At 42.6% G+C, this 27893-nt stretch overlaps 1 protein-coding gene across 4 annotated transcripts in view; it reads left to right on the forward strand.

The window, feature by feature from the left end:
* Nucleotides 1-213: 213 nt before the first annotated feature.
* Nucleotides 214-27893, forward strand: part of LOC115470832 — a 42570-nt gene continuing 14890 nt past the window's right edge. The window contains exons 1-4 of one of the 4 annotated variants that reach the window (XM_030204399.1): nucleotides 214-423; nucleotides 10580-10738; nucleotides 17288-19228; nucleotides 25578-25700. In XM_030204399.1, coding sequence (XP_030060259.1) covers nucleotides 10588-10738; nucleotides 17288-19228; nucleotides 25578-25700 — 2215 coding nt within the window. In that variant the 5' untranslated portion in view covers nucleotides 214-423; nucleotides 10580-10587. Of the gene's footprint in view, nucleotides 424-463; nucleotides 504-641; nucleotides 735-781; nucleotides 849-10579; nucleotides 10739-17287; nucleotides 19229-25577; nucleotides 25701-27893 lie in introns of those variants that run through there. The other 3 variants (XM_030204407.1, XM_030204416.1, XM_030204426.1) reach the window with 3 other exon arrangements.

Here is a 27893-nt window from a genome sequence, read left to right on the forward strand (position 1 = left end):
AATGAATATGTATGAGATAAATTTGCATACAATGGAGGTAGTGAATGTAAATCTATCTCATGTATATTCATTGTGGGTATCCTGAAAACTCAACTGGCTAGGTATCCCGAGGACTGGGTTGAGAATCACTGGCCTAATGGTTCTCAAGCCAGACCTGAAGCAACCTCTGTCGGATCTGGTTTTCAGGATCACTGCAATGAATGTGCATGACAGATTTGCATTCCAGAGGAGATACTCCATGACACGCTTGAGAAACAGTTCTGAAAATGCTGAAAATTGATGAGTGGAAGCGCCTTATTTTTTCCTCTTTCTCCCATTGGTCTGTTGCAGTGACTGGTAATGCTGAGCAGCTTCCTGCAGTAGTTATAAGTACTCTGCAGGTGGGAAGCCTTTGGAGGTCTGTAGTTGTGTTTCAGAAATAAGGTGAGAAAGTGGAAATAAAGTTGGGTGGGTGTTGGACAGGGTTTAATCAAAGTGAGCACCTGCAATCCAGAAGAAGAAGGGTAAAATGCTTTTCAGTTGATTCACTAAGAAAAGGGCAAAAATGAAAGCTTTAGCAGTCTTTTCCATTTAGTCCAAAGGAATACTGAGAGATGGGGGTGGTTTTCTTTAAGAGCCAGGAGATTTTATTATATTGAGAGAGAGAGAGAGAAAGAGAGAGTTAAATTTTAGGTTTAGGAACTAAAAAAAAAAAAAGAGAGAGAGATACTACAAAGTCATGGACTATTGATGAGGTAATTACTTTCTCTTGTGAGTATCTGGGGTTTCCATGCACTTTTTAGAGGAGGTGTTTCCCATGAAAAAAAAAGAAGATGCCTGTCCAGATCTTGATGCAGTCTGAAAGGGAAGTAAGAAACATTTATTTTTTAAATGTCACAGGTGATGGCATATGCAAGTGATAACCTTTCCTTTTATTTTCCTAGGTTTTAATCTTGAAATTGGCAATGGAAATAAAAATGAAAGGAGGGAGTTATTGTATGAAGCTGAAGAGTATACATTTTTATGGTTTATTTCCTTCTCTGTTTCTTAAGGTAGTGCTTCTCATCCCTCTCCTGGAGGCACACCTTGCCAGTCAGGTTTTCAATATCACCACAATGAATGGCAGAAATGTGTATATAGTAGAGAACCATTAAATGTAAATCTGGCTCCTGCATCTTCATTGTGGTGATATTGAAAACTTGACTGGCAAGGTGTGCCTCCAGGAGAGGGCTGAGAAGCACTAGTGGATAAAAGATGTATCCCAAAACACCAAATAACTTCTCTTAGGCCTATTTATATATCATCTTTGTAACACTTTAATGTTCCTCTGGTTTTTCCAAGGCTTTGGGTGTGGCTTGTTTTTGCTTATACCCTAAGGGAATGGAGAACTTTAGTCCCTCAAGTGCCTTCTGTGACTTTTTTTTTTTTTTTTAATGGAGTGGGGGGTTGAACAGACTGATTTATTCAGTGTTAATCTGGTTTTTATTTAAATGTTTTTTTTCTGTATAAAGCAGCAGTATTGAGATATATTATTCTCACCCATAAGTTTGTAGTGAAAATAACTGTTCATTTTTGTTGTGTTTCTGTGAAGATATTAGCACGTTAACAACCCAAGAGTAACTTTCCAAATCTTAACTCATAAACTGGGGTACTAATGTGTTCATCCTTATTAGCACCCCATGCACAGAGCTGCAAGTTCCCCAGTTCCAGGTGGGAGACTTTTTAGCTAGTCATGGTTTTTAAATCTACATACCAAAGCAGGATGGGATTTGTAGTCCCTAATTCTGCCCATCAAAATTAGTGCTGCAGGTACCATAATGCACTAGAATGAGGCTGTTGAAAATCCAGGACTAATACATCTTTACAGGTGCTCCAGTTCCAGGAGCGAGATCTTAAAAGTGCTGCATGCAAGCATCACACTGATCTATTTGAAATAGGAGCACAGTAATCTCAGCCAGAAGGAGACAGTCAAGGAAGAGGATTTTGTTTTTCCAAAAAGTTTAATCATAATAAAAGGTACTCACTTAATTCTTATAAATATAGATTTATTTAAAAAATAGACTCCAAAGAAGATTGTCAAAAGAAAAATGGGCAAGGTGTGTTGTGTAGCTTTAATTGCTGTGATCTGCCTCATCTCTTGTTCCTCTTGCTTATCTTGTCTTTCTTTACCTCAGACCACACGGACTGGCAGGAATTGGCAGAATATCCACTCCATGCCTATCTGAATGTAGGGATTTGAAGAAGTTGTTTTTTTGGTTTTTTTTTTTAATGTTCAAGTTAACAATCCTTTCTGCTTAGAAAGCTTCATGCTGCTCAGGGTGTATCTTCTGCTCTTGGAGATGGAATGTCCTCTTTCCAGCAGCTATTGCTGGCCAACCCCTCTGGCAAATTTTGAACTGTACTCTGGTTTTGCAGTAGCCTCTTCAGCAGGGGTGAGCAAACGTGGTTCTCTCCAGTTGGTTTTTTTTTTAAGATTTCTACAGTGAATATGCATCTCTTTATGTACAATGGAAGCAGTACATACAAATCAATTTTAGACATATTCATTGTGGAAATTTGAAAACCCAACTGGGCTGTGGCTCTCGAGGACCATGGTTGCCCACTCCTGGCTTTATTCTATAACTACTTTGATGTAGATACTACAACTACTGTAGCCAGTATGAACGCTCATATCGCCATGATCTCATGTGCTCCAGTTCTCCCAAGTAGGACTTCTGAAAGGGATCCTACTTGAGTTCCTCAGGTGTCTGAGACTGCTCTAGTTGCACTGGGCTGGGAAAACTGCTTTGGCAAAGGAAAATCTATGTTAACTGGTGGGTATTCTCCTTCTTGTTGATGTTAACGTAGTGATATTGGCAGCTCCATCTACTGGCACCAGTTTATTTTAGTCTATAGTTGATGCCTTCAGGTGTTGTGTCCTTCTGAATTGCTTCAGTTACCTTCAATTATCTTTTTTTGTGAAGAGGAAACTAGTCTTAGGTCTCTTCTAGTTCCTATTCCAGTTCTTTTGGAATAGCTTGCCAAATGAAGTATGGTTTGAGGGCTATTTGAAATCTAGGGAGTAAAGCCAGAATTGATTTAGGGAGTCTTTTCAGAGAAATGCGATAATTTTATATAGATTTATTACATTGTAAAATTGCTTGGGTTGCAATTGCAATCTGCCAAGTACTGTATAAGGTTTGTGGGATACATCTTTCTTTAATGTGTGTCACTATTTTGGACAAAGGACCTTACTAAGGATGTGGGCCACTGCCTTACACCTGTGTTTCTCAAACCTCTACTGAGACAATCAGTTTTTAAGGATTGCCATGATGATTGTGTGAAGCTTCCATAAAATAGATCTCCAGTATATGTAAATGTATCTCTTTGCATATTTATTGTGGTATCCCCAGTGCATTTTTTCAAGCAAAAAAAGGTGCCGGTACTCAAATGCTAGGACACTCTTCAGGGGTGGGGTGATCACTGAGGGACTCAGTCCACAATAACCAGGTCCCCTGCGACCAGTCACAGAATCTATGACAAGGCAGAATTGGGGTATGGAGCTTGGGGTCCATGGGTCAATTTTAGCAGATAATGGAAAAGGTTCCCGTACTCAGTACTTCCCCCCCCCCCCCCCCCCCCAAAAAAAAAAAAAAAAAAGCCCTGGGTAACCCTTAGAACCCAGCTGGCTAGGTTTGCCTCCAGGCAAGGGTTGAGAAGCACTCCATACACAAAAGACCTTCAGATTTTTAAAGTTCCAAAGTCCTAAAGAATGAGAGAGGAGAATCACTTGGAGCTTGTGAACCAGTAGTTGTCTTATTTTGAAATGCTGGTCTCCTTATTTCCATTTTAAAATTAGATTGCAAGAGACTGTGATGTGTTCTGCTATAATCAGATTCTGGACTAGCAAATGATCTACTGACCCACTTGGTGCCATTTCATATAGTAGCCAAATCGTTTTGACTACTTCACATAGATGAGCCCTCCTTGTGTTTTATAGCCTTAAAAAAAATTCCTATTGAAAATCTTAATACTTCAGAATGAGTTGGAAAAACTTGGCCTAACACAAACATGGTGACCACGTGATTGGTCTGGTTCACACTCAGTGTGTTCTTGCTTGTGTTGACACCCTTTCCCCCTTTAAAATACACCAAGATTTTCAGCAATAGTGGCCAAAATTTGTACAGCAGATGTGTTGGAATGGGTACCGGTGAAGTTGCTGAAGGGCTTCTTTCAGGAAAGAGTGGTTAATACAAATGTATATCCTCTTATTGCAAGGTACCTGTGGATCAAACCAAGGAGGCATTTTTGCAGAAAAGGAAAGGTGATTTAAAAAGGACTACGTTTTTTTTTTCCTTTTATCATATTGCCCAAGATCCTTCTATAACACTAAATGACTATTTTCTATTATATTTCCACTGATCATTATGTATTGTAAGCCACATTGAGCCTGCAAAGAGGTGGGAAAATGTGGGATACAAATGCAATAAATAAATAAATGAATGACAGCAAAAGCTTGAAGTCCTGAACAGCTTCAGTGGCAGCATCTCAGAGCTACCAGGCCTTTATCATGGTCTTTCAAAAGCCTGGTGCTAGCAGTCATTGAGTGTTTGAGACAGTTGTGCTTCCATCTAAAACATTGGACATGCTGTCTGTGCAAAGTACTTTTACTGAAGAGGATGTCTTAGCAGATATCCTTATTTCTGTTTTAGTGCACCAGTTCTGGTTATAGAACAAACTGCCTAATTTACTAAACCATATGGAAAGAGCTGGAACCCAGATTAATTGGAGCTTTTTTTGCACCACTAGGTGCCAATGCATATGGTAGAGTGAACCCATATGCATTGGCACCTAGTGGTGCTGGGGAGTTTTTGAAGCCCATTTGCATAGTCCTCCCAGGTTGTCCTTGAACCATGTGGGCCTCTGCTCCTGCTACAATGTGTGCCCAATTGTGCACATCATATTCTATCTCCATAAGCTTGTATTTTCTGATTTGCTATTGATCCACTATACTTCCTCTTTCTGATTTTAGATCTTCCCAATCTTATTTGCCATCCTAAACCACTGGGCTGTCCATTTCTACTTTCATCATCTCGCCACCAGCCATTTTTTCTTCTACCTTCTTGGATCTCAAGTGTCAACCCTTTTCCCCCCCTTTTGATAAGCCATCTTCATTTTGTCTAAGCACATCTCATCTTTGTTGCTGTATCATGCCTCCCTTATTCTCTTGCTGCTTCTCTTCCTTTCTGCTGGGGATATCAAATATTGGTCCTAATTCTGCCCTCCAAATCAACTCACACCACTGGTACTAGTCAAACCACAATTTCTTCAATCTTATTCCTCTTTCGTCCCTCTTCTCTCCCTTTCTCATGTGCCCTGTGGAAAGCCCTCTATCTCCAACAAGCTGCCCATATGCACTACTTCTATCTTATACTCCTGCATCTTCTTACTTCTAACAGATATTCAGCTTTTCCCCCCTAAAGACTCTTTTTTTTTTTTTTTTTTTTTCAGTTGCTACCTTCTTTCATGAAGTTACCTTTTTTTTCTCATACACCTCGCCCCGTTGGCCACAGCAATGGTATTGGGCTGACTACGTAGTCTGTTACCGTTAGATTGTAAGCTCTCTTGAGCAGGGACTGTCCCTCCCCGTGTTTAAACTTGTACAGCGCTGCGTAACCCTGGCAGCGCTATAGAAATGCTAAGTAGTAGTACTATTCCCCACTTCTTTCTTCCACTTCTGTCTCATTCCTTTTCTTCCTTTGAAATCCACTTGGTCTGTTTATTCAGTCCACTCTCTCCCTAGGTAGCAGTCCTTTATCAACCTCCAATGTCCCCCTCTTCCTTTCTCATTGACATTCCTGGCTTTCCTTCTTTCTTAACCATCCTCACCTTCCCTCATTCTTGGGGTCTTTAGCATTCATGCCAATGACTCCTCTGACTCTTATGCCTCTAAGCTTGATTTAACCTCCTCATTCAATCTCCAGCTATGCTCTACCTTCTCTATTCACGATGATGGCCACTGCCTCTCCAAATGCTCCGATTTCTCCACCCCAGTTCTTCCCCTCTCTGACAGTCATAGGCTAACTTTGATACTTAATCATCCTCCCCCTGAAATTCATCCAAGTATCACTAACACATTTGGGAATCTTCAAGCTGTTGACCTTTGCACACTACCACTTTTACCTCTCCTCTACTATTACCCAAATCTGTCAGTAACGCAGTTCTTCTATAATCCTATTTTACCCCTACTTTGAACACTCTTGTTTTCTGTTCTGTAACCTCCAGAATCCCCTACCTTGATTCCTGTGCTCATTCTGCTAAGCATCTTTTGGTTGAAATCCTGCATCCATGCTGACTTCTTACTTTTACAGATTCTTGCTGATCTTGTTCTAGTCTGCTCTTGCACTTGTCGAACAAGAGTGCTTTGTCCATTTGAAAAATGCTTGCCTTCAACCTTCACCATCTCTGAACTACACTAGTTCCTCTCTGAAAGTGCCTCCACCCCAACCCTTCACTTTCTGCCTAGACTATGGCCAAGTACAACTATGACAAAGACAAGTTTAATTTTGGAGGTGACCTGGTGGAGAAATTATCTACCTTTCCCCTAATTCATCATAACCTTCCTTCAACCCTTGCCATCATTTCTTTTCTAAAATCAAGGAAACTGCATATCTTTCTCCTTCTATAAAATCACCACCTTTTCTCTGATCTCATTACCATCCATTTACTGAGCTCCATCTCCCTACTGTCATCCCTTCTATCTGTCGTATTCTCAATCTATCACTTCTGCTGCAACTTTCCTGATCCTTTCAAATATGTTGTGGTTACATCACTTCACATTTTCACTAGACCCTACCTGCCCTTCCAACTTCCATCCTATCTCCAATTTGGCTTTCCCTTCTACATTCTACAGGAACAGCCCTTAACAAGAGTCTCCAGTGACCTGTTCTGACCAGACCCAAGAACCTTTACTCAATCCTCATTCTTCTTGACCTATCAGCTGCTTTTGACCCTGATCATCACCTACTCAATATGCTATCCTCATTTGGATTCAGGACTCTGTTCTATCTTGGTTTACTTATCTGGTGGATCGTCCTGCACTGCTATCCCATTTTCAGTTAGTGTACCTTGAGGCTCTGTCTGTTTTCTTCTGTATACTTCTTCTCTTGGTGGTCTGGCTATCTTCATGATTTTCAGTACCATCTGTACGCTGATGACTCCCAGATCTACCTCTCTACACCAGACGTGCCACCAGGAATCCAGACCAAGTCTCAAGCTACTTGATTGACATTGCTGCCTGTACGTCCCACTACCATCTGAAACTGAACATGGCCAAGACTGAGCTTCTTTTCTTCCCACAAACCACACCTCTCCTCGTCTCCCGCTACTTGATTGACATTGCTGCCTGTACGTCCCACTACCATCTGAAACTGAACATGGCCAAGACTGAGCTTCTTTTCTTCCCACAAACCACACCTCTCCTCGTCTCCCGCTACTTGATTGACATTGCTGCCTGTACGTCCCACTACCATCTGAAACTGAACATGGCCAAGACTGAGCTTCTTTTCTTCCCACAAACCACACCTCTCCTCGTCTCCCATTCTGTTTCTGAAGATAACACTATCATCCTCTCTCTCCCCAGCTCATAATCTTGATGTCCTCTTTCTCTGTGCCCACATCCAAGAGACTGCTACAACCTGTCACTTTTCTCTAAACATCACTAATATTATCCCTTCCTTTCTGAACACACTACAAAAAACTTTGACCATACTCTCATCACCTCCAGCTTAGATTACTGCAACTTGTCCCTTACAGGTCTCCCACTAAACCATTTCTCTCCCCTTCAATCTGTTCAAAATTCTGCTGCACAACTTAATCTTCTGCATATAACCCCTCTTCAAATCATTTCATTGGCTCCTTATCCATTTCAATATACAGTTCAATCTCCTCTTACTGTCTTACAAGTACATTCATCTGCAGCTCTTCATTTCTCCTTACATCCTCCCCAGAAACTCAGTTCCTCTGGTAAGTCAGTCTTACCAGTACCCTTCTCCTTACCAGTACCCATCAACTCTAGACTCTATTCCTTCTGTCTTGCTGCATTATATACTTGGAACAGACCTGAGTCAATAGGTATGTCATGCTCCATCTCTGGCCCTATTTAAATCCAGGTTAAAGCCCACATTTTTAAGGCTGCTTTTAACTCTTAACCCCTTAATCACCTGTTGGATATTCGTGTTTTAATCATTCCCGTAATTTTACTAAGCTGCAGCAAAACCTAGCCTCAATACATGCCCTTGCATGGGTTTTTCCCATACGCTAAAGCCATTTTTACAGCAGCAATAAAATGGTGCCTTTTTCCCCCCATTTTTTTTGTATTAACAGCCATGTGCCATTAAAAGAAATTACAGCATGAGCACTTACTGACACCTATTTTGTAGGTGATTAGGGTTCACGTAATAATCCTATACTAAAGCACGTGGTAATGTAGCTCCACTAACCAATTAGTGCAGAAACTTCCACTTTCCACCCCCTGACATGCCTACTCAAAAAAAAAAAAAAAAAATCATAAAAATTTGTTAGCGCCCAGATTAGTGCATTCTAAACTGGCACTTAGTGCAGGACACATGAGTGTATCTCACGGTATGCCTTTTTAAGCTGAATTAGGCCCATGATAGCGCCTAATGCAGTTTAGGAAAGGGGTGTCTTAAATCTATTATGTTTTCTGGAAATCAAGCTTTTACTATGCAGGATCTTTAGAATTCATTGCCAATTGAGTTAAGTGGTATTTCCAGCTATTCAGTGTTTTGTAAAGTGATAAAAGCCTGGCTTTCCAAGAACTTATGGGCTGAATGCTGGTCAATTTAGTTTCGGTACATGAGGGATTTCTGTGGGTAGAGTCCTAGAAGAGAGGTAAACGTGAATCACTTGTTTACTCTTTCCAAAAAATACTAGGACTAGGGGGCACGCAATGAAGCTACAAAGTAGTAAATTTAAAACTAATAGAAGAAAATATTTCTTCACTCAACGTGTAATTTAACTCTGGAATTTGTTGCCAGAGAATGTGGTAAAAGCAGTTAGCTTAGCAGGGTTTAAAAAAAGGTTTGGATAGCTTCCTAAAAGAGAAGTCCATAAGCCATTATTAAAATGGACTTGGGAAAAATCTATCCACTGCTTATTTCTAGGATAAGCAGTATAAAATGTATTGTACTGTTTTGGGATCTTGTCAGGTACTTGTGCCCTGGATTGGCCACTGTTGGAAACAGGATACTGGGCATGATGGACCTTCAGTCTGGCCCAGTATGGCAACACTTATGTACTTATGAGGTTTCTTTCTGTTATTGTTATAGGGCTCGGTGAGTAACATAGTAGATGGCGGCAGATAAAGACCAGTATGGTCCATCCAGTCTACCCAATAAGATAAATTTTGTTACATATGGTATGATGTGATACATCATATGTATACCTGGTCTTGATTTATCCTTGCCATTTTTAGCGCATAGACTGTAGAAGTCTGCCCGGCACTGGTCTTGTTCTAAAATTTCTGAAGAAGCTCCACTCCAGACCATCCAAATCTATTCAGCCTCAATCAGGGCACAGACCGTAGAAGTCAGCCCAGCACCGGCTTTCCTACCTAATCTTCGCTAAGCTTCATTGGATCCGATCCTTCTAAACAGAATTCCTTTGTGTTTGTCCCATGCATTTTTGAATTCCGTTACTGTTTTAATCTCTACCACCTCCTGCGGGAAGGCATTGCATTAGCATTTTATTACTTGTCTGTTGCAAGGCACTTTTAACACCTTGGTTTTATTAAGTGGTATATAAAGTTAATAAATCAAATAATTGTACAGTGCTGCATATGTTTAGGACTGGTGTAAAAATGACTAATGATGTATTGGCATCTAGTGCCTCATTGGCTTATCTGCTTATCTCTACTTCTAATCAAGTGTTAATATGTTTATTGCATATTAACCTTAAAGAGTTAAGGGTGGGGAGCTAGTATAGTATTTAAAACTATATTAACACAACGGAATTTTTTTGTTGTAGACTTTGCCTCTTCCTCACCATGTTATTTTCAGACACAGAACAGGGGTGTTCTCATGATATTTCCCCCTTCTTTATCAAGTTACGTTCTTGGTTGATTACGCATATCACGTTCCAGCCCAGGCTGAGTTGAGGAGCAAAAATCCCAAACTGGGAACTTTCTACATAAAAATGCACAGCAATTATCTGGACTGCTCAGCAAATTGAGGGTTTTGTAGAAGGATATACTTTCAAATGCAAGTACAGATCTTGTCACCAGGCTGACAGGGAGATGTTTCGGCATAGAGCTGATGCCCTGTATAACACAGGCTTACACAAGAACTGTTCTGCAGTAGATCTTTACATTGCTCTGATCTGTGAAATGATGATTTTAGAATTTATTTTCATCATTGTGTTACCCATATTGTGACAGGCTTGGTCGGTCGTCAGCTGTTTCAACCAACAGAGAATAGTTGTGAGGCAGTAGCACCAAAAGGCAACTTTTATTTTCAACAAACATCCAATAAATCTGGTTCTCCTGGAAGAAGTGTATAATATGGTAGCTCTTGATCATAACATGAAATCACTTCTCTTTCAGATAAGAAAATGAACACTGCACCTGCTTCTGAAAGTGGATCCTATCCCACAAACCACTCGAGACCCTTTTTTTATGCACAGCCAACAGCACAGCAACCATTCCCAAGCCCATGGTACCTCAGTCAGGTCTACAACCCATACTACCTACCACCTGCACCAGGTAAAGCAATATCATGTGTCTTGGGGAAAATACACATGGCCCTCCTGTGGAGAATGTGCACAGTTTTAAGAGGTGTTGATTGCTTGCACAGCCGGTATACTGCCAAGTTTCTTGGCTCCATTAAATAATCTTTTTAATTTAACAGAAACCAGAGTACAAATATATACTTAAAACAAATAATAATAAAACTATATTTATTTGTAATAAATTGTGCCCAGTTTTTTTGGTGATTTACATCAACCCGAAAGCTGCAAATATATAAAGACACCATTCCAGCATCATTGCACACCCTACCTCCATTCCAATGACAAAATGATCAAAACATGTATAGCTACTTAGCTGTATAGTTGTATCAAAAGCCGATCTTGTAGAGTCTATGAAGGAATGATCTTATCCGTAGGATGGTGTGAGCACTGGTGTCAGATGCAAAAAATGCTGCAAGCCCCGGGGCAATGTAATGCTTATATGTTGCAAAACATTCCGTGATACATCAACCAAACAATCTTCTTTTCTTTTAACATAGGGTCCCTACATGGACCATGTTTCGCCGAAATGTTGGCGTCTTCAGGGGAGCTAATGATTCAGCAACTGCGGGAAGGAGCAACTAATAAAATATAGTTTTATTATTATTTGTTTTAAGAATATAAATAAATATATTTGTACTCTGGTTTCTGTTTAAATTAAAAAGTTCATTTAAAGAAGAAACCGATAATCTTTTGGAAAACCCATTATATTTATTAGCTTTCCATTAAATAATGCCAGCCCCTAAAGTTACACTCTTGCAAGTAGTCAAGATGTACAGCCTTCAGTGGTTTTATCTGAGGTGCAGAGGAGACTTCTGTTGAATGGGTAGTAGACAAGTGGAAGTCGCATGCAAAACACATAGTATTTTGACTGGCTGACTGCCTTTGTCAAGAGCAGAATCTAGGGCAGAGGTACACCCAGCCAGTTGGGGTTTTCAGGATATCCCTATTGAATTCAATGGTGATATCCTGAAAACCCTGACTGGCTGGGTGTGCCTCGAGGCCTGAGGTTGAAACCTTGGTAGTCCCACAATCTGAGTATCTCCATGATTTTGTCACAGGCATTTGGCCGCCGAAATGTGATTTTTGAGTGGGCTATTTATTTTTCTTGAACTGAATAAATAAGTTCTTATGTGTTTGCATTTTTGTGAAGTAAAACAAGAATCTTTGTAGAGATACATATCTGCCATTCTGTCTGTGACTTGATATCAAAAGCCAAACTGCTAGTGAGCTGATATCTGAGTATACAGGAATACCAACCAGTCCTCCAATCTTTTTGCCTACAGCTGCCTATAGCTTTCCATGTTTTTTCACTCCCACCCCGCACTCAGTTCCCTATCAACTGTTGCACTAAATAGTTGCTTTTCTCCCCTACCACCACCCCCCAATCCAGTGTCTTTCTCTTCAATGTTCACCTCTCTCAGCTTCTTAATCTTATCAAGCTGAGCCACCAAGACAGCAATCATAGAAACACACATGGCCTGTCATGAAACCTCTTCTGGCCCTGAGCTGTTGAATTCTCTTGTCTCATCACCTGACAGAAGTGTACATAAGAGGGCTCAATAGCTCAGAGCTGAAAAGATTCCGCAGCAGCCATGCACAATTCCATTTTATTTTATTGATTGTAACACATTTGATATACTGCTCAAGCTTACACATAAGCATAGAGCAGTCCCCACACAAATATCTGTACAGGTACGTTATCACTGTGACCTGGTAAGCTTAAGGAACTGCATAGCAAGGGAGGAGTTGTACCTGGGAGCACTGCAATAAACTGGTGTTTACCCTTTGTAAGTATCCAGCCAGGAGTTTCAGCCTGTGTGTGCATATATTAAATTTAATGTGAATATTCTGTGGGTGCTGCCCCCTCCCCACATACACACACTCCCATCTTTTCATCATCCTGGGGTATCCCTAGAATTCTAATTCTGGCTTAGATGGTACCTTTGTAAAACAAGTATAGAAAGTGTATGCCTATTAAAAGTACATGGGTAAGAGTGCCATTCTTGCATATAGCATTTTTTTTTTTACAGCCATCTTGAGGCACAGACTGCAGCTCCTTGTGACTCGGGGCAAGTTACTTAACCCTCCATTACCCCAGGTACAAAATAAGTACCTGACTATAATATAGTAACTGCTTTGATTATAACCATACAAAAAGGCGGTATATCAAATCCCCATCACCTACGTTAACTTCATTTTTGTGCATGGAGAAATGGTGTTGCACAAGTAATATGGACTGGTTGTTATTCCTGTATACTCAAATATCAGCTCACTGGCAGTTTGGCTTTTGATATCAAATCACAGACAGAATGGCAGACATGTATCTCTACAAAGATTCTTGTTTTACTTCACAAAAATGCAAACACATAAGAACTTATTTATTCGGTTCAAGAAAAATAAATAGCCCACTCAAAAATCACATTTCAGTGGCCAAATGCCTGTGCCAAAATCATGGAGATACTCAGATTGTGGGACTACCAAGGTTTTCAACCTCAGGCCTCGAGGCACACCCAGCCAGTCAGGGTTTTCAGGATATCACCATTGAATTCAATAGGGATATCCTGAAAACCCCAACTGGCTGGGTGTACCTCTGCCCTAGATTCTGCTCTTGACAAAGGCAGTCAGCCAGTCAAAATACTATGTGTTTTGCATGCGACTTCCACTTGTCTACTACCCATTCAACAGGAGCCTCCTCTGCACCTCAGATAAAACCACTGAAGGCGGTACATCTTGACTACTTGCAAGAGTGGAGGAGTGGTCTAGTGGTTAGGGTGGTGGATTCTGGTCCTGAGGAACTGAGTTCAATTCCCACCTCAGGCACAGGCAGCTCCTTGTGACTCTGGGCAAGTCACTTAACCCTCCATTGCCCCAGGTACAAATAAGTACCTGTCTATAATATGTAAGCTGCATTGAGCCTGCCATGAGTGGGAAAGCGCGGGGTACAAATGTAATAAAAATAAAAAATATCAGAGTGTGCTAATGCAACTCAGGGCTGCCACAAAGGGTAGACAAGCCCTTGTGTCTATCTGTAGGGCAGGAGAACCATGGTGCCCTTTTAAGTATGTCTGAGTACATGAGCCCAAAATGGGTGCCCAAAGCAACACTTGCCCCAGATACGTTTTGACCAGGAGACAAAAACTCCACCAAACAAAACCCAATAGCATCTCTGACAAACATTTTAATACTGAAACTTTCTAACAACTTTATTCTGTTTTGGCCATTTCAGGCATGTCGCAAGCACCAAATGGTGCCCTGTGAGAGACGCCCCCAACTGATGTGTTCTTCTGTCCCGCCCACTTGGGTGACAGTGCAAGAGAAGCCAATGGACTGCTTCTCTTTCACCCTGTGCAGCCACACATAGCTTGCTATGGGCCCTGGGCCATTTGCTGCTTGGTACTAGGTCACAGATGCAGATTTTATTTATATATATATTTTTTTTTCTTTTTTTTTTCTTTTAATTCACTTCTACTCTGCCTATATCTAGGCCAGGGGTTCTCAGCCCGACACACCCAGCCAGTCTTGATTTCAGGATACCCACAATGAATTTGTATGCATTGCCTCTGCTGTACCCAAATCAAACTGTCTGGGTGTGTCACAAGGACTGGGTTGAGAACCCCTGATCTAGACAGAAAACGTACATAAAAACAATCAAGACAAACACAATATCAAAGCCTTATTACATCTTAACTTACAAAGCACTGGATCTGTATGTTTCTTTTGCAGTATACTAATATTCATCAAAACGTTGTTTAAATGTGCCTTCAATTGTAATTGGAATAAGTAAACTCGGGTGGGGGGGGGGGATTTTTTTTGTATTGATCAGATGGATAGGCATGACCTTTATATAAGGTACTGTTACTTTATATTAAAAATAAATACATAAAAAACAAACATCACTTGTTGGAAGGGGTCTGCGTATCTGGTTCTAGATAAGTCTTTTCATGTTAGCTGTGTGGGTCAGGACATAGCACTGTGTTCTCAAGTGCAGCAGATTTCAGGTGCTGGACTCTACTCTCCAGAGCTAGCTGTGGTGACACTCTGTCCCAGTGAAAAGAGCTGGTCCCCCTGTCAGTCAAACAACTTTTTTTTTTAAATTTAATTTTTCAAATGCTTTTTATGTAATGTATGGAGAGAGAGAGCCTTGGCACACAAACATTCTTCCAGTTACTTCTCAATGTTGCCCAGGCATGCCGTCAGGGGTTGGGTGGTTTTGCAAATGAGGAGGAAACTTGTCATTTACATTATTTCTTCTCAGTTGCTGATTAAGTTCCCATCACAGCAACTTATTTAGGGCTGGTATATTTTTATTGCTGTAACTGTTTTTGGCACATGACGCTTACTGTGAGCAAGTGCAAAGTGATGCATGTGGTAAAAAGGAACTCGAACTATCTACGTGATGCAAGGTTCCATCTTAGGAGTCACCAACCAGGAAAAGGGATCTAAGTGTCATCGTTGATGATACATTGAAACTCTCTGCTCACTGTGTGGCAGTGGCTAAGAAAGCAAATAGAATGTTAGGTATTATTGGGAAAGAAAAAAAAAAAAGAGGATGTTAATAATGCCTTTGTATTGCTCCAAGGTGTGACCACACCTCAAATATTATGTTCAATTCTGGTCACCGCATCTCAAAAAAAGATATAGTGGAATTAGAAAAGGTACAGAAAAGGGCGATGAAAATGATAAATGGGATGGGACGACTTCCCTGTGAAGAAAGGCTAAAGCGGCTTGGGCTTTTCAGCTTGGTGAAATGGAGATACGATAGAGGTATATAGAATAATGAGTGGAGTGGAATGAGCAGGCGTGAATCACTTGGCTACTCTTTCCAAAAATACTAGGACTAGGGGGCACGCAATGAAGCTACAAAGAATAAATTTAAAACAAATCTGAGAAAATATTTCTTCACTCAATATATATATTTTTTTTAGTTACATTTGTACCCCGCGCTTTGCCACTCATGGCAGGCTCAATGCGGCGGGCAATGGAGGGTTAAGTGACTTGCCCAGAGTCACAAGGAGCTGCCTGTGCCGGGAATCGAACTCAGTTCCTCAGGACCAAAGTCCACCACCCTAACCACTAGGCCACTCCTCCACTAATATGTAATTAAACTCTGGAATTCATTGTCAGAGAATGTAGTAAAAGCAGTTAGCGTAGTGGGGTTTAAAGGTTTGGCTATCATCCTAAAAGAAAAGTCCATAAGCCATTATTAAAATGGACTTGGGGAAAATCCACTGCTTATTTCTAGGATAAGCAGCTTAAAATGTATTGTACTGTTTTGGGATCTTGCAAGGTACTTGTAACCTCCACTGTTGGAAACAGGATGCTGGGCTTGATGGACCTTCGATCTGTCCCAGTATGGCAATACTTATGTTCCTATCTTCTATGTTTGACTTATTCTTGCTGTACACCACTTTGAATGAATTCCTTAAACAATCCTATTAAAATAATTAAATGTCCAATTTTTCTCGTGGATTTCATGATTTCTAGGTAGAGTTCTTCCTCCAAACAAAACAAAATTTTTTTAAAGTGCAACCTTGGCAAATCACGTGTCCTTTAGTGCCATGATGCGAGACCCTTGTATGAAAAAGTATATTGATTACATATGGGGTTAGGGAGAAGAGGGAAGCTTTCCCAATTGCTTAACTGCCATTATCCTTATTCTCAATTGACGGACATACCTGTAAGTTGGTAGCATTCCATTGAACGCATATTAATATCAGCAGCTGTCTGCATTTTGGATTGCAGGTACCCAGTGCATCAGTTTATGATAGTTGCTAATATAATAGCCCTGTTGAATGACAGGGAACACAAAGGTGTTTAGTCCCATCTCATTTTTCCTTGCTGGTTAATGTCCCATTTTTGCAGGCCATATATCCAGTGGTGCATAGACAGAACAGAGATGATCTGGTAGAGGGACTACCAAAATGGTGCAGAATCTGTATCTTAATTTGCCCCCTATATCTCGTAGGACTTATCAATGTGAGCTACCATTAAGCTGGGACCCTGTGCTAAAATAGCACAACTTGTGGTAAAATCACTTGTCTTAACGGTAACCTACTTTGAAACTTCCTCCCTTAAGTACCGAACTATCTGACCTGGATGACAGCAGAACAATTGGATTAGGATAGATAGGCATTATTTATATCCTATAGATGTTTGACCAAATTCAACCATTTTAATGGCCATTGGAGTCATTGTATAACACTGACTTCATAGGTTCAAGTTCACAGAAAGGGTGATGGATGCATAAAATAGCTTCCTAGTGGAGGTAGCAATACCAAAGTAGTAGTAGTAATGAATCTAAAGAAAGCATGGAACAAACAATTCTACTGAAATGTTATGCATGGTCTTGTAGCAGAAGTAAGTTTAAATGTCTTTCACAAAATGATTTTGGAGGTGTTTTCATTATGTAGTTCAGATTTGATTAAAGAATTTCTGCCCCTTTTTTCATTCTTTGGAATGTACAATTTAAGTCATTTTATAAAACAATTACAAAATATAATACATTTTTATATATCTTTTCTAGGCTTTAGAAGTGGGAATTCATATTTTCCATATTATTCTGTTGCATTGCCTGAGTTCCCTGGGTTCTTTGTTCCACATCCTCAACTGCACGCTAGAATGAGTAGAAGACCTTATTTCATTCCACACCCTTCCTCACCTATGTTTTACCAAGCCACACGATTCAGACACTATGGTAGTCCTGGAAAAAGAACAGAGACCAAAGAAACACAGACAGACCCCAGGCAACCAGAAAGCAAGTTGAAAAAGCAGAGCCTGAACACAGACGTGAAGGGATGCAATACTAGCAGTAGGACCAGCTGTTCTAGTATGTGTACAGAAAATGAAAGTAATTTGGAGACCTCTTTATCCCCTGTGATTGCTGGACAAGAAAGAGACTTCCAGAATAAGAATGGTTGTAGTTCTTCCACATATAGAAACATACCTCCAAGAAGCTATTCCTTTGAAAAGGAGGAGGTAAGGATTGAGTACGGAAATGGGCCACCTGCAGCAATACAGCTTTGGAAATCCTACAAGGAAACTATTCCCATCTATGATGTGCCAAATGGCAAAGAAATGCCAGAAAATGTGATACATGTTCACTCTTATGAGGGTGGAATGTATGACTCTCATGCTGAAGGGAAAGAATTGGGCATTCCCAGTGTTGGGCATTCAGGCGACGATGGTCATAGAACTCCACTCCCTCTGACATTATCTCGTGATGAAGTGCAAGAAAAGGAGATTAAAGACTCAGCATGTCCAAATGGTGAAACTAGACCTGGAGTGGATAAGCAGAGAAATGCAATGCCAGTGAAAACCCAGGAGTCCAGCATCTTCAGACCTGCTGAAATACCCACTTCTGGTTATGACTCACTCTCAGCTGAAAGACAGGATATAGACCAAATTCAAAATTCCAGTAGGTCAAAAAACTTTCAAACAGCATTTGACTCTTCAGATATAGTTACATCGACCAAATCCAACCACGAGTTCCTTAACAGCTTTGGTCAACAACAAAACTTAGCAAATCTGTGCCCAACAGAAATTTGTAGCGATGAGCTGAAGTTGGACAACAAAGCTAACCTGTGGTTTGAGGAATCACTAGAAAAATATGTTCCCTCTCCTGGTTGGTTGGCTTGCTTTGACAATATGGATGCAAACTACAACTATGACACATATTTAATGCAGAGGAAACAGAAGCGTCAAATTGTACTTAGTAGTTGTTCGGATGAGCTTTCTTCTGGTGATGAAGAATCTTCATTAGAAAATACACCAGTGCCTTATTTTTTGCCAGATTACATGTATAAAAAAAACATATACTCCTTTCAAAAGAACACAGAGGGCTTGGAAAAAGAAAATATTAAAGGCAGTGGCTCATTAAATGAAGAGATGGTCTTGAGGGAGCAGGCTAGCAAAAGCCCAACTGTTCAGAACTCCTCAGTACTAACAGTTAAGAGCAGAAAATTAGGACTTCCCTTACAAGGTTTTAGTCAAAAAAAGCTTTACTCTGTGAAAAAGAAACCCAGGAAAAGCTCGCCTTTGTTAGAGCCTACAGATTCTGATAAAGTTTGGGTCCTGGGAGAAGAAAATATATGTGACTATGAGGATGAAAGTGAGGATGGTGAGGAAACAGATGAAGCAGAGTGTGTCTTTCAAGACATAGTTCCAATAGAGCAACTGAGTATTGGAACGAGAGGATTCTTCAAGCAGGTTCCTCAAAAGAAGCTGCTTGGCAGACCTGTCAAAATTATGTCCCCAGCTCAACTCCTCAATTGGCCATCTCATGAGCAGTTAAAATCTAAAAAAAAGGCACATGGAAACTCTGGCTCAGTCCGCAAGCCAAAAGAGAGAGAACAACTTGTCGTCTTCAGTGATTATAGGGGTCGTGGAAAGAGGCCTACCACAAAATTAGAGAGAGTCTTCAAAGAGGTGCCCGAATTAAAGAAGACATTGCACAAGTCACTAGGGGGTAAGTTGATCTTGTACAGGTAATTTGATTTAAATATGCAAGGTTCTCCTGTACTTATATTTTTTTCTTCCCCCTCTCCTTTTTAAAATATTTAAAAAATGGTCAGAGGTGTGGTAGCCTACATTTGGTAATCTCAAACATGAAAAAATCATATTTTTGGATGTAGAAGTCCAAGGGCCAGATGGATATGTGTGTGTGGTTTTTTTTTTGTTTTTGTTTTTTTTTACAAATGACACCTATGTCTCTCTCCTATCTGATCACAAGATAGCCAATTGATAGGAATTTGAGGAAACCTTTTTGAATGGCTAAGGGGACAGAATGAGCTAAACCTTATTCACGCTGGTCATTTTCAGCAGCAGCATAGCCTGGGAAACCTCAAAATAGCAGAGTCAACTTGGAGAAGTGGAGAAGGCACTTATCCTAGCAAAGTCTAAAACTATTTGGTTTAGGAAGTAGTCCATTCCTACAGATATCCACCTGAAAAGCTAATGGGCCCCACCTCTAAAATTTAACATCAGTCTTCTAGTTAATAAGAGTTCAAACTTTCTATATATTTCAGCTAGATCTAAGCCAGTTATTTTATTGCATTTTTATTTTTTGTTTTTACATTTTTGTTTTATGACTGTTTAATATGTACTCCACTAAGGTGCAGGTGGCATATTAAGTTTCGTAAACCATAATACTGGAGAGGTTGAATAGGATGTAGTACCAGTGGAATAGTACTTTATATGCATTTTCCACCAGAGAGGCTGTAATAGAGACTGAGAATGTGTTTTCATAAACCCTACACCAATCCTGCTCCCACTCTCAAGTGCTTAAGCTTCCCACCCTCTCTTGCACCCAACAGAGTATAAAGCTTAGAAACGAAGCTGTTCACTCCCTCCCCACTCCCTTAACACACATGTTAAAAATCAGATTCCTTTTCATCTAAATCCTTCCTCAGTCTATTCCCCAGATAACGTGCACTTGTAGATAGCCAGTGTCTTGTGGCTTAGGTTGTACTGGCCTTGCAAAGTCACAAAAGACTGGTTTTTACCCTCTTCTAGAAACTGCCCTCTCCCCCCTCCCTTTCTGTTCCCAATCCTGGAACATGCAATATTGATTTTTCCCCATGTTTAGAATATGGTATCTAAGGAGTGTAAGTCTCAACACCCATTTCCCCTTCCCCAAAGTCTTGCTCCTGCCATAACACTAGTGTGCCTGATGACTGCATTATCCACATGCATACCCCTGCTCCTTCTTCCTCACACTTAGATTTAGTATGGAAGCAGTCTACTGCCCCCCCCCCCCCCCAAATGCCTGTTCAACGTTTACTCATGGCTTACTGGGGCACCATTCCCAATCCATGATTGCACGTAACTGAGAGGCCAAATAAACATCTAAAATAGAGACCCCCAAGCATATTAGGACACATCTTTTATGCCACCTTTGGGAAGTAGTGCCTCCAAATCTCAACACTTCTGCAAAGTCCTATAACTTGCTTTCAGGACTAGGCTTGACAGGTCTCTAAAAAGGTAAATAGTCTAGGAAGGACTACCCTTTTCATCCATGAGACAATGTATCTGTCCCAGGTCCTGATAAGCATGTGGGGAAAACTGATGAGAGGTATGGAACTTTGAAAAATTGCCACATCGGAACAGGAGTCCAGAGAAATACACCCCTGGAAAGAAAAATGGTCCGGTAAACTTGTCTTTAGAGAATTTGCAGGAAGGGTCTAGGTCTTTTAGATTGCTAGGTTATGAGGATTATATTAAGGTCACAAAAAGGGTGTCTAGTTTCAAGAAATGCCCAGCACCCACCTGGGGTTAACCCTAGGCCACCTAAACGGTCAGTCACAGCACTGCTCAGGCCCGCCTGCACCTGTACACATGCTCTACACTGGCATACCCTCCACCCCACCACATTGGGTTTTTCTCACCTCTTGGTGAGTCTCCCACTCTCAAGTTAATTCCCCGGTGGTTTCTAAGGACATTGGGGGCCACAATCCCAGGGGTCCCACCGGGGGCGTATCTGGACTCTGGCGGTAGGGGGGGGGCCAGAGCCAGAGGGAGGGGCACATTTTAACCCCCCCCCTCACCACCAATGACACTCTCCACCCCCTCCCGCCGCCGCCAACCCTCCACCGCTGCTGTCACTTACCTTTGCTGGCGGGGGACCTCAACCCCCCGCCAGCCGAGGTCCTCTCTTCCATGCAGGCTGCAAGTTGCAATGCTTCCTGTTCTTCTGAGTCTGACGTCCTGCACGTACAACGCACAGGACGTCAGACTGAGTTCCAAATTCTGAGTCTGACGTCCTGCACGTTGTACGTGCAGGACATCGGACTCAGAAGAACAGGAAGCGTTGCAACTTGCATCCTGCACGAAAGAGAGGACTTCGGCTGGCGGGGGCTTGGGGTCCCCCGCCAGCAAAGATCGGCGATGGGTTGGTGGTGGGAGGGAGGGGGAGGTGGAGAGGGTAGGTGGTAGGGGGTCCAGGGCGAAATCTGCGGGGGCCCAGGCCCCCGTGGCCCCACGCAGATACGCCCCTGGGTCCCACAGCTCCTAGAAAACACCCATAGACCGAGAACACAAAACACCAGGATTCTTTCAGTCCATGACAACAGAGCTAATACATAGTAACATAGTAGATGACGGCAGAAAAAGACCAGCATGGTCCATCCAGTCTGCCCAACAAGATAAACTCATATGTGTATACCTTACCTTGATTTGTACCTGCCTTTTTCAGGGCACAGACCGTACAAGTCTGCCCAGCAGTATTTCCTGCCTCCCAACCACCAGTCCCACCTCCCATCACTGGCTCTGGCACAGACTGTATAAGTCTGCCCTCCACTATCCTCGCCACCCAATTTTGGCTAAGCTTCTGAGGATTCATTCCTACTGCACAGGATTCCTTTATGCATATCCCACGCCTGTTTGAATTCCGTTACCGTTTTCATCTCCACCACCTCCCGCAGGAGGGCATTCCAAGCATCCACCACCCTCTCCGTGAAAAAATACTTCCTGACATCTTTTTTGAGTCTGCCCCCCTTCAATCTCATTTCATGTCCTCTCGTTCTACCGCCTTCCCATCTCCGGAAAAGATTTTTTTGCGGATTAATACCTTTCAAGTATTTGAACGTCTGTATCATATCACCCCTGTTCCTCCTTTCCTCCAGGGTATACATGTTCAGGTCTACTACTACTACTACTTAACATTTCTAGAGCGCTACTAGGGTTACGCAGCGCTGTACAAAACAAAGAAGGACGGTCCCTGCTCAAAGGAGCTTACAATCTACAGGTCAGCAAGTCTCTGCTCATACGTCTTGGAACGCAAATCCCATACCATTCTCGTAGCTTTTCTTTGCACCGCTTCCATTTTTTTAACATCCTTCGCAAGGTACGGCCTCCAAAACTGAACACAATACTCCAGGTGGGGCCTCACCAACGACTTGTACAGGGGCATCAACACTTCCTTTCTTCTGCTGATCACACCTCTCTCTATACAGCCTAGCAACCTTCTCACTATGGCCACTGCCTTGTCACACTGTTTCGTCGTCTTCAGATCCTCGGATACTATCACCCCAAGATCCCTCTCCTCCTCAGTACCTATCAGACTCTCACCGCCTAACACATAAGTCTCTCGTGGGTTTCTACTCCCTAAATGCATCACTTTGCATTTCTTCGCATTGAATTTTAATTGCCAAACCTTAGACCATTCTTCTAGCTTCCTCAGATCCCTTTTCATGCTTTCCACTCCCTCCTGGGTGTCCACTCTGTTGCAAATCTTAGTATCATCCGCAAATAGGCAAACTTTACCTTCTAACCCTTCAGCGATGTCACTCACAAATATATTGAACAGAATCGGCCCCAGCACCGATCCCTGAGGCACTCCACTACTCACCTTTCCCTCAGAGCGAACGCCATTTACCACCACCCTCTGTCTGTCCGTCAACCAGTTCCTAATCCAGTTCACCACTTCAGGACCTATCTTCAGCCCATCTAGTTTATTTAAGAGCCTCCTGTGGGGAACCGTGTCAAAAGCTTTGCTAAAATCTAAGTAGATTACATCTATAGCATGTCGATGATTCAATTCTCCAGTCACCCAATCAAATAATTCAATGAAATTCGTTTGGCACGATTTCCCTCTGGTAAAACCATGTTGTCTCGGATCTTGCAACTTATTGGCTTCCAGGAAATTCACTATCCTTTCCTCCAGCATCGCTTCCATTACTTTTCCAATAACCGAAGTGAGGCTTACCGGCCTGTATTTCCAGCTTCTTCCCTATCACCACTTTTGTGAAGAGGGACCACCTCCACCGTTCTCCAGTCCCTCGGAACCTCTCCCGTCTCCAAGGATTTATTAAACAAATCTTTAAGAGGACCCGCCAGAACCTCTCTGAGCTCCCTCAATATTCTGGGGTGGATCCCGTCCGGTCCCATGGCTTTGTCCACCTTTAGCTTTCCAAGTTGTTGATACACACTCTCTTCCATGAACGGTGCTATATCCATTCCATTCTCAGGTGTACTTTTGCCAGTCCCTCGCGGTCCTTCTCCAGGATTTTCTTCAGTGAAAACAGAACAAAAGTATCTATTTAGCAAATTGGCTTTTTCTTCATCATTATCTACATAGTGGTTCGCTGTATCTTTTAGTCTCACAATTCCCTTTTTAGTCATTCTCCTTTCACTAATATACCTGAAGAAATTTTTGTCTCCCCTCCTTACATTTCTAGCCATTTTTTCTTCCGCTTGCGCCTTCGCCAGACGTACCTCTCTCTTGGCTTCTTTCAGTTTCATCCGGTGTTCCTCTTCTTGAGATTTTCTATATTTCTGGAACGCTAACTCTTTAGCCTTTATTTTCTCAGCCACTTGCTTGGAGAACCATATCGGTTTCCTTTTTCTCTTGCTTTTATTTACTCTCCTTGCATAAAGGTCTGTGGCCCTATTTATTACTATTTATAAACTAATCGGTTTATTATCTGAGAAGTGGAACAGTGAACGTTGAAAAAAAAGATGAAATTGGCAACAGGTAAAATAACTGGTATCAACAGTAAAATTAGACATTTTATTACTACTTGAGTAGTACCTGGGGAGTTCAAGAAAATAGCTGCTCACAGGTTTTTGAACAGGGTCTTAGTCTTTACCCTCCACTCTCCCTCTCTGAGACTAAAGATTTCCAGCATATTCTGGCTGAACTTTTGAACTACAGTGCCAATCAGAGCCCAGAGCATTAACACTGAGGGGTTTCTGGCCAATAGCAGAACAGGTTACTTTCCCTCAGGGCTTAAGCTGGAAAGAAACAGTCACCTTTGCAAAAGCAGAGGACAGACACCACCTGCCGGCTAAACTAAAGAAATGCACTGGGGGAAAGTCATACAGTGACATAATAAATCACAGACATAAGTCCTCTGTTTCACCACATCAAGCCTCTAGTATTCACTCTCAAGTGAATTAAAGATGTAATTACAATTCAACAATGCTCCTCTGAAAATATGCTGAGCAGCATGTGCTTCCATGTAGACTTCTGCCAAGTGTTATTGATTAGATCAAGGCTTTCTCAAACCTGTCAAGGGACTCCACAGCACAGCAATCAGGTTTTCAGGATGGGCGCAATGAAGCTGCATATATGGAAACCCAGGGTGTCCAAATGACTGCTGGCATAGTCACTGTGCCGATCTTGAAAACACAGCTGACTGTAGGGCCCTGAAATAAGATTTAGGAAGCCCTAGGTTAGGTGGTCAGGCTTTTTCCAATGCATTCTTCAGGAGAAAAATGACTTTTCTGTTATCGGAGCAAATAACTTTCTCCTTGGTGTCTTTGCAAGTTACTGTTGTGTAGTTTGATGGGTCTGGACCCCTGGTGGGATGTTTCAGAAAAGGAATGCTCCTATCACTAACTTGTTTTACTGCACTTCATCTAGAACAGCCTAGTCCAGTGAGTGTTAACCTGGAATAGGGGTGTCAGGGTGCTCAGGTGTGTGTGTGTTAATACTTAGGAAGAACTCTCAACTGAAGAGAATTAGAATAGTCATACTGAGGAGCTCTCTGCCTTAGATCTTTGCCTTGATCTATTGGAGAGAACTCAAGGTCTAGATTCCTCTTGATGGAATAACTGTACCATAATTTTGTTTAAATTTTATTTTTAATATGATATCCTTAAGCTATGATCTGTTTGTCCTCGTATCAACAAATACACTAGCATTTTAAATTAAGGCCCTTCAGAACAAAAGGAGATGTAGTTAACCAGGCCATGAAGGATGTGAACTTGAAAGAAGGGTTTTGAAGTCATTTGGATGACAGAAAAAAGCTAGATACCAGAAGCACAGCTATGTGTACCTTAACTGCTCAGAAAAGATGTTTTCGCTTTTTCATTAGGAAAACCACAAAAGGGAAGCAGTGAAAAGACAATTGAAGAATCCTGGGTTGGAAAAGGTGCTAAACCAAAAGTTTCTGAACAGCTGTATGGTCTGCAACCTCCAACCAAAACAAAGGAATTGGGTATGTTCTTCAGTGGCTACTGTAAATCTTTTCCTTCACCCGTTCATCATCTAGCTATTTATTTGAATTTAGCTTTTGCTTTTTTAGTTTGAAGCTCAGGGCATATTACATTTAGATGCAGTAGGTGGTGTGAGCCCTCGGGGGGGGGGGGGGGGGGGACAGAAAAATCTCTAAGGGCTACGTTTTACTAAGGAAGAGGGAGGGGAAGAATTTTGGATTTAGCATGCCTTTTCTTTTTTCCAGTTGTCACATTCAGGTACAGTAGGTATTTTCTGTCCCCAGAGGGCTTGCAATTTATCTGTACCTGAGGCAATGGAGGGTTACATGACTTGCCTAAGATCCCATGGAGCTGCAATGGGATTTGAACCTAGACTTTTCTGGTTCTCTGCTGCTCTAACTACTAGGCTGCTGCTCATTCCTTTTATGTATCCCTTCGTGGGTCCTCACTATACAGATCTGTTTGTAAGGGTGGAGGCTGGGGGTTTGCACACTGACAAATCACTCCCCACGGTCTCACAGCAGAAAGTTTTAGTAAAACCTTAAGAAGGCAATCAGGAGCACAGTACACTTGCTTGGAGATGAATGTGCCACTTCCTTTTAAAAGTTTACAAGCCACACCAGGTGCTTCTTGGGTTCTCTTAGGCCCAGATGATCAAAAGCCCTGCGCTGTTCCAAATAGCGCCGGGACAGCGCAGGGCTTTTATGCATCGAAGATAATGCATGCAAATCTAAGCAGCGCTATTATCTTTGATTATCATGTTGAAGTGCGGGAGAATTGCGCCCGAGCATGCGCTCAGCACATTCCTCCCACACTTGTTTGACAGCCTGGCCCGAGGCCCCCCCCCCCCCCAAACCCCCAGAAAACGTCGTGGCCGCCGCCGCAGGCCAAACCCTCTCCCACCCTCCCACCCAGCGATGGGGGGGGGCTGGAGGATCGGTGGGTCTCCAGCCCCCGAAACCCCCAGTAATCGTTGCTCCATCGACCGGGGGGGGGGGGGCTGGAGGTCTGGTGGACCTCCAGCCCACCCCAAATCCTCCCCCCAGCGTTGTCCTTCGATTCCCTGGTGGTGTTGGGGGGGGGGGACTGGAGGTCCGGTGGATCTCCAGCCCCCCAAACCCCCAGAAATCGTTCTTCCATCAACCAGGGGGGGTCCTGGAGGTCCGGTGGACCTCCAGCCCACCCCAAATCCTCCCCCCAGCGTTGTCTTTAAATTCCCTGGTGGTCTGTGGTGTCGTGACGGCCCCCCTACCTTTCTGTTGGAGGAGGGACGCAGCCTGCCTGCCTCCCTCCTCTTCCAGTTAGTCGACGCCCAAAATGGCGGCGCCCAGTGCATCCCAGGATGCAGTGGGCGGTGCTGGGTGTCGACTGACTGGAAGAGGAGGGAGGCAGGCAGGCTGCGTCCCTCCTCCAACAGAAAGGTAGGGGGGCCGTCACGACACCACAGACCACCAGGGAATTTAAAGACAACGCTGGGGGGAGGATTTGGGGTGGGCTGGAGGTCCACCGGACCTCCAGCCCCCCCCCCCCCCTGTCGATGGAAGAACGATTTCTGGGGGTTTCGGGGGCTGGAGACCCACCGGACCTCCAGCCCCCCGTTCGAGTTTGCCTTGGGGGGGAAGGGGGCCTGCCAACATGCAACTGCATGCTGGAAAGGGCTCACCATTCCTCCCCAATGATCCGCAAAATCTAACGCCAGCTCGGAGCTGGCGTTGATTTTGCTGCGGCCAGTGACCCAATCTTTGGCACGCTGGTCGCTGATCATTGGGGATGAATGCGTTAAGCACCAATTAGCATGCATTTGCATGCTACTTGCGCTAGAAGCCCTGTTTAGCATGCATTTGCATGCTACTTGCGCTGAAAGCCCTCGAGTGCGATGTTTCAGGCGCTCGAGGGCTCTGATCATGGGTCGGCTGCAAACCCTGGCACTAGTATGGCGTTAACAGCCTCTAGCGCCAGAGTTTGCTTTTGATCATGAGGGCCTTATAGAGGATCCCCTACTACTTGACTTATCTGGTTTTCCAGTACCCCAGGATGTCCTATGTCTCTATCCTGCAAGACAATCGCCTCTCCTACATAAGAACATAAGCTTGCAGATCAGATACCCAAAACCAGTGGAAGTGAGCCTTTCTAGCCCAGTAAGTAAACAAGGAAGCCAATTTGGTTAATGTGTTTTCTCAGCATGACATCCTCAC

Source organism: Microcaecilia unicolor, chromosome 1, assembly GCF_901765095.1.
Source record: "Microcaecilia unicolor chromosome 1, aMicUni1.1, whole genome shotgun sequence".
In the NCBI taxonomy this organism is placed as follows: domain Eukaryota; kingdom Metazoa; phylum Chordata; class Amphibia; order Gymnophiona; family Siphonopidae; genus Microcaecilia; species Microcaecilia unicolor.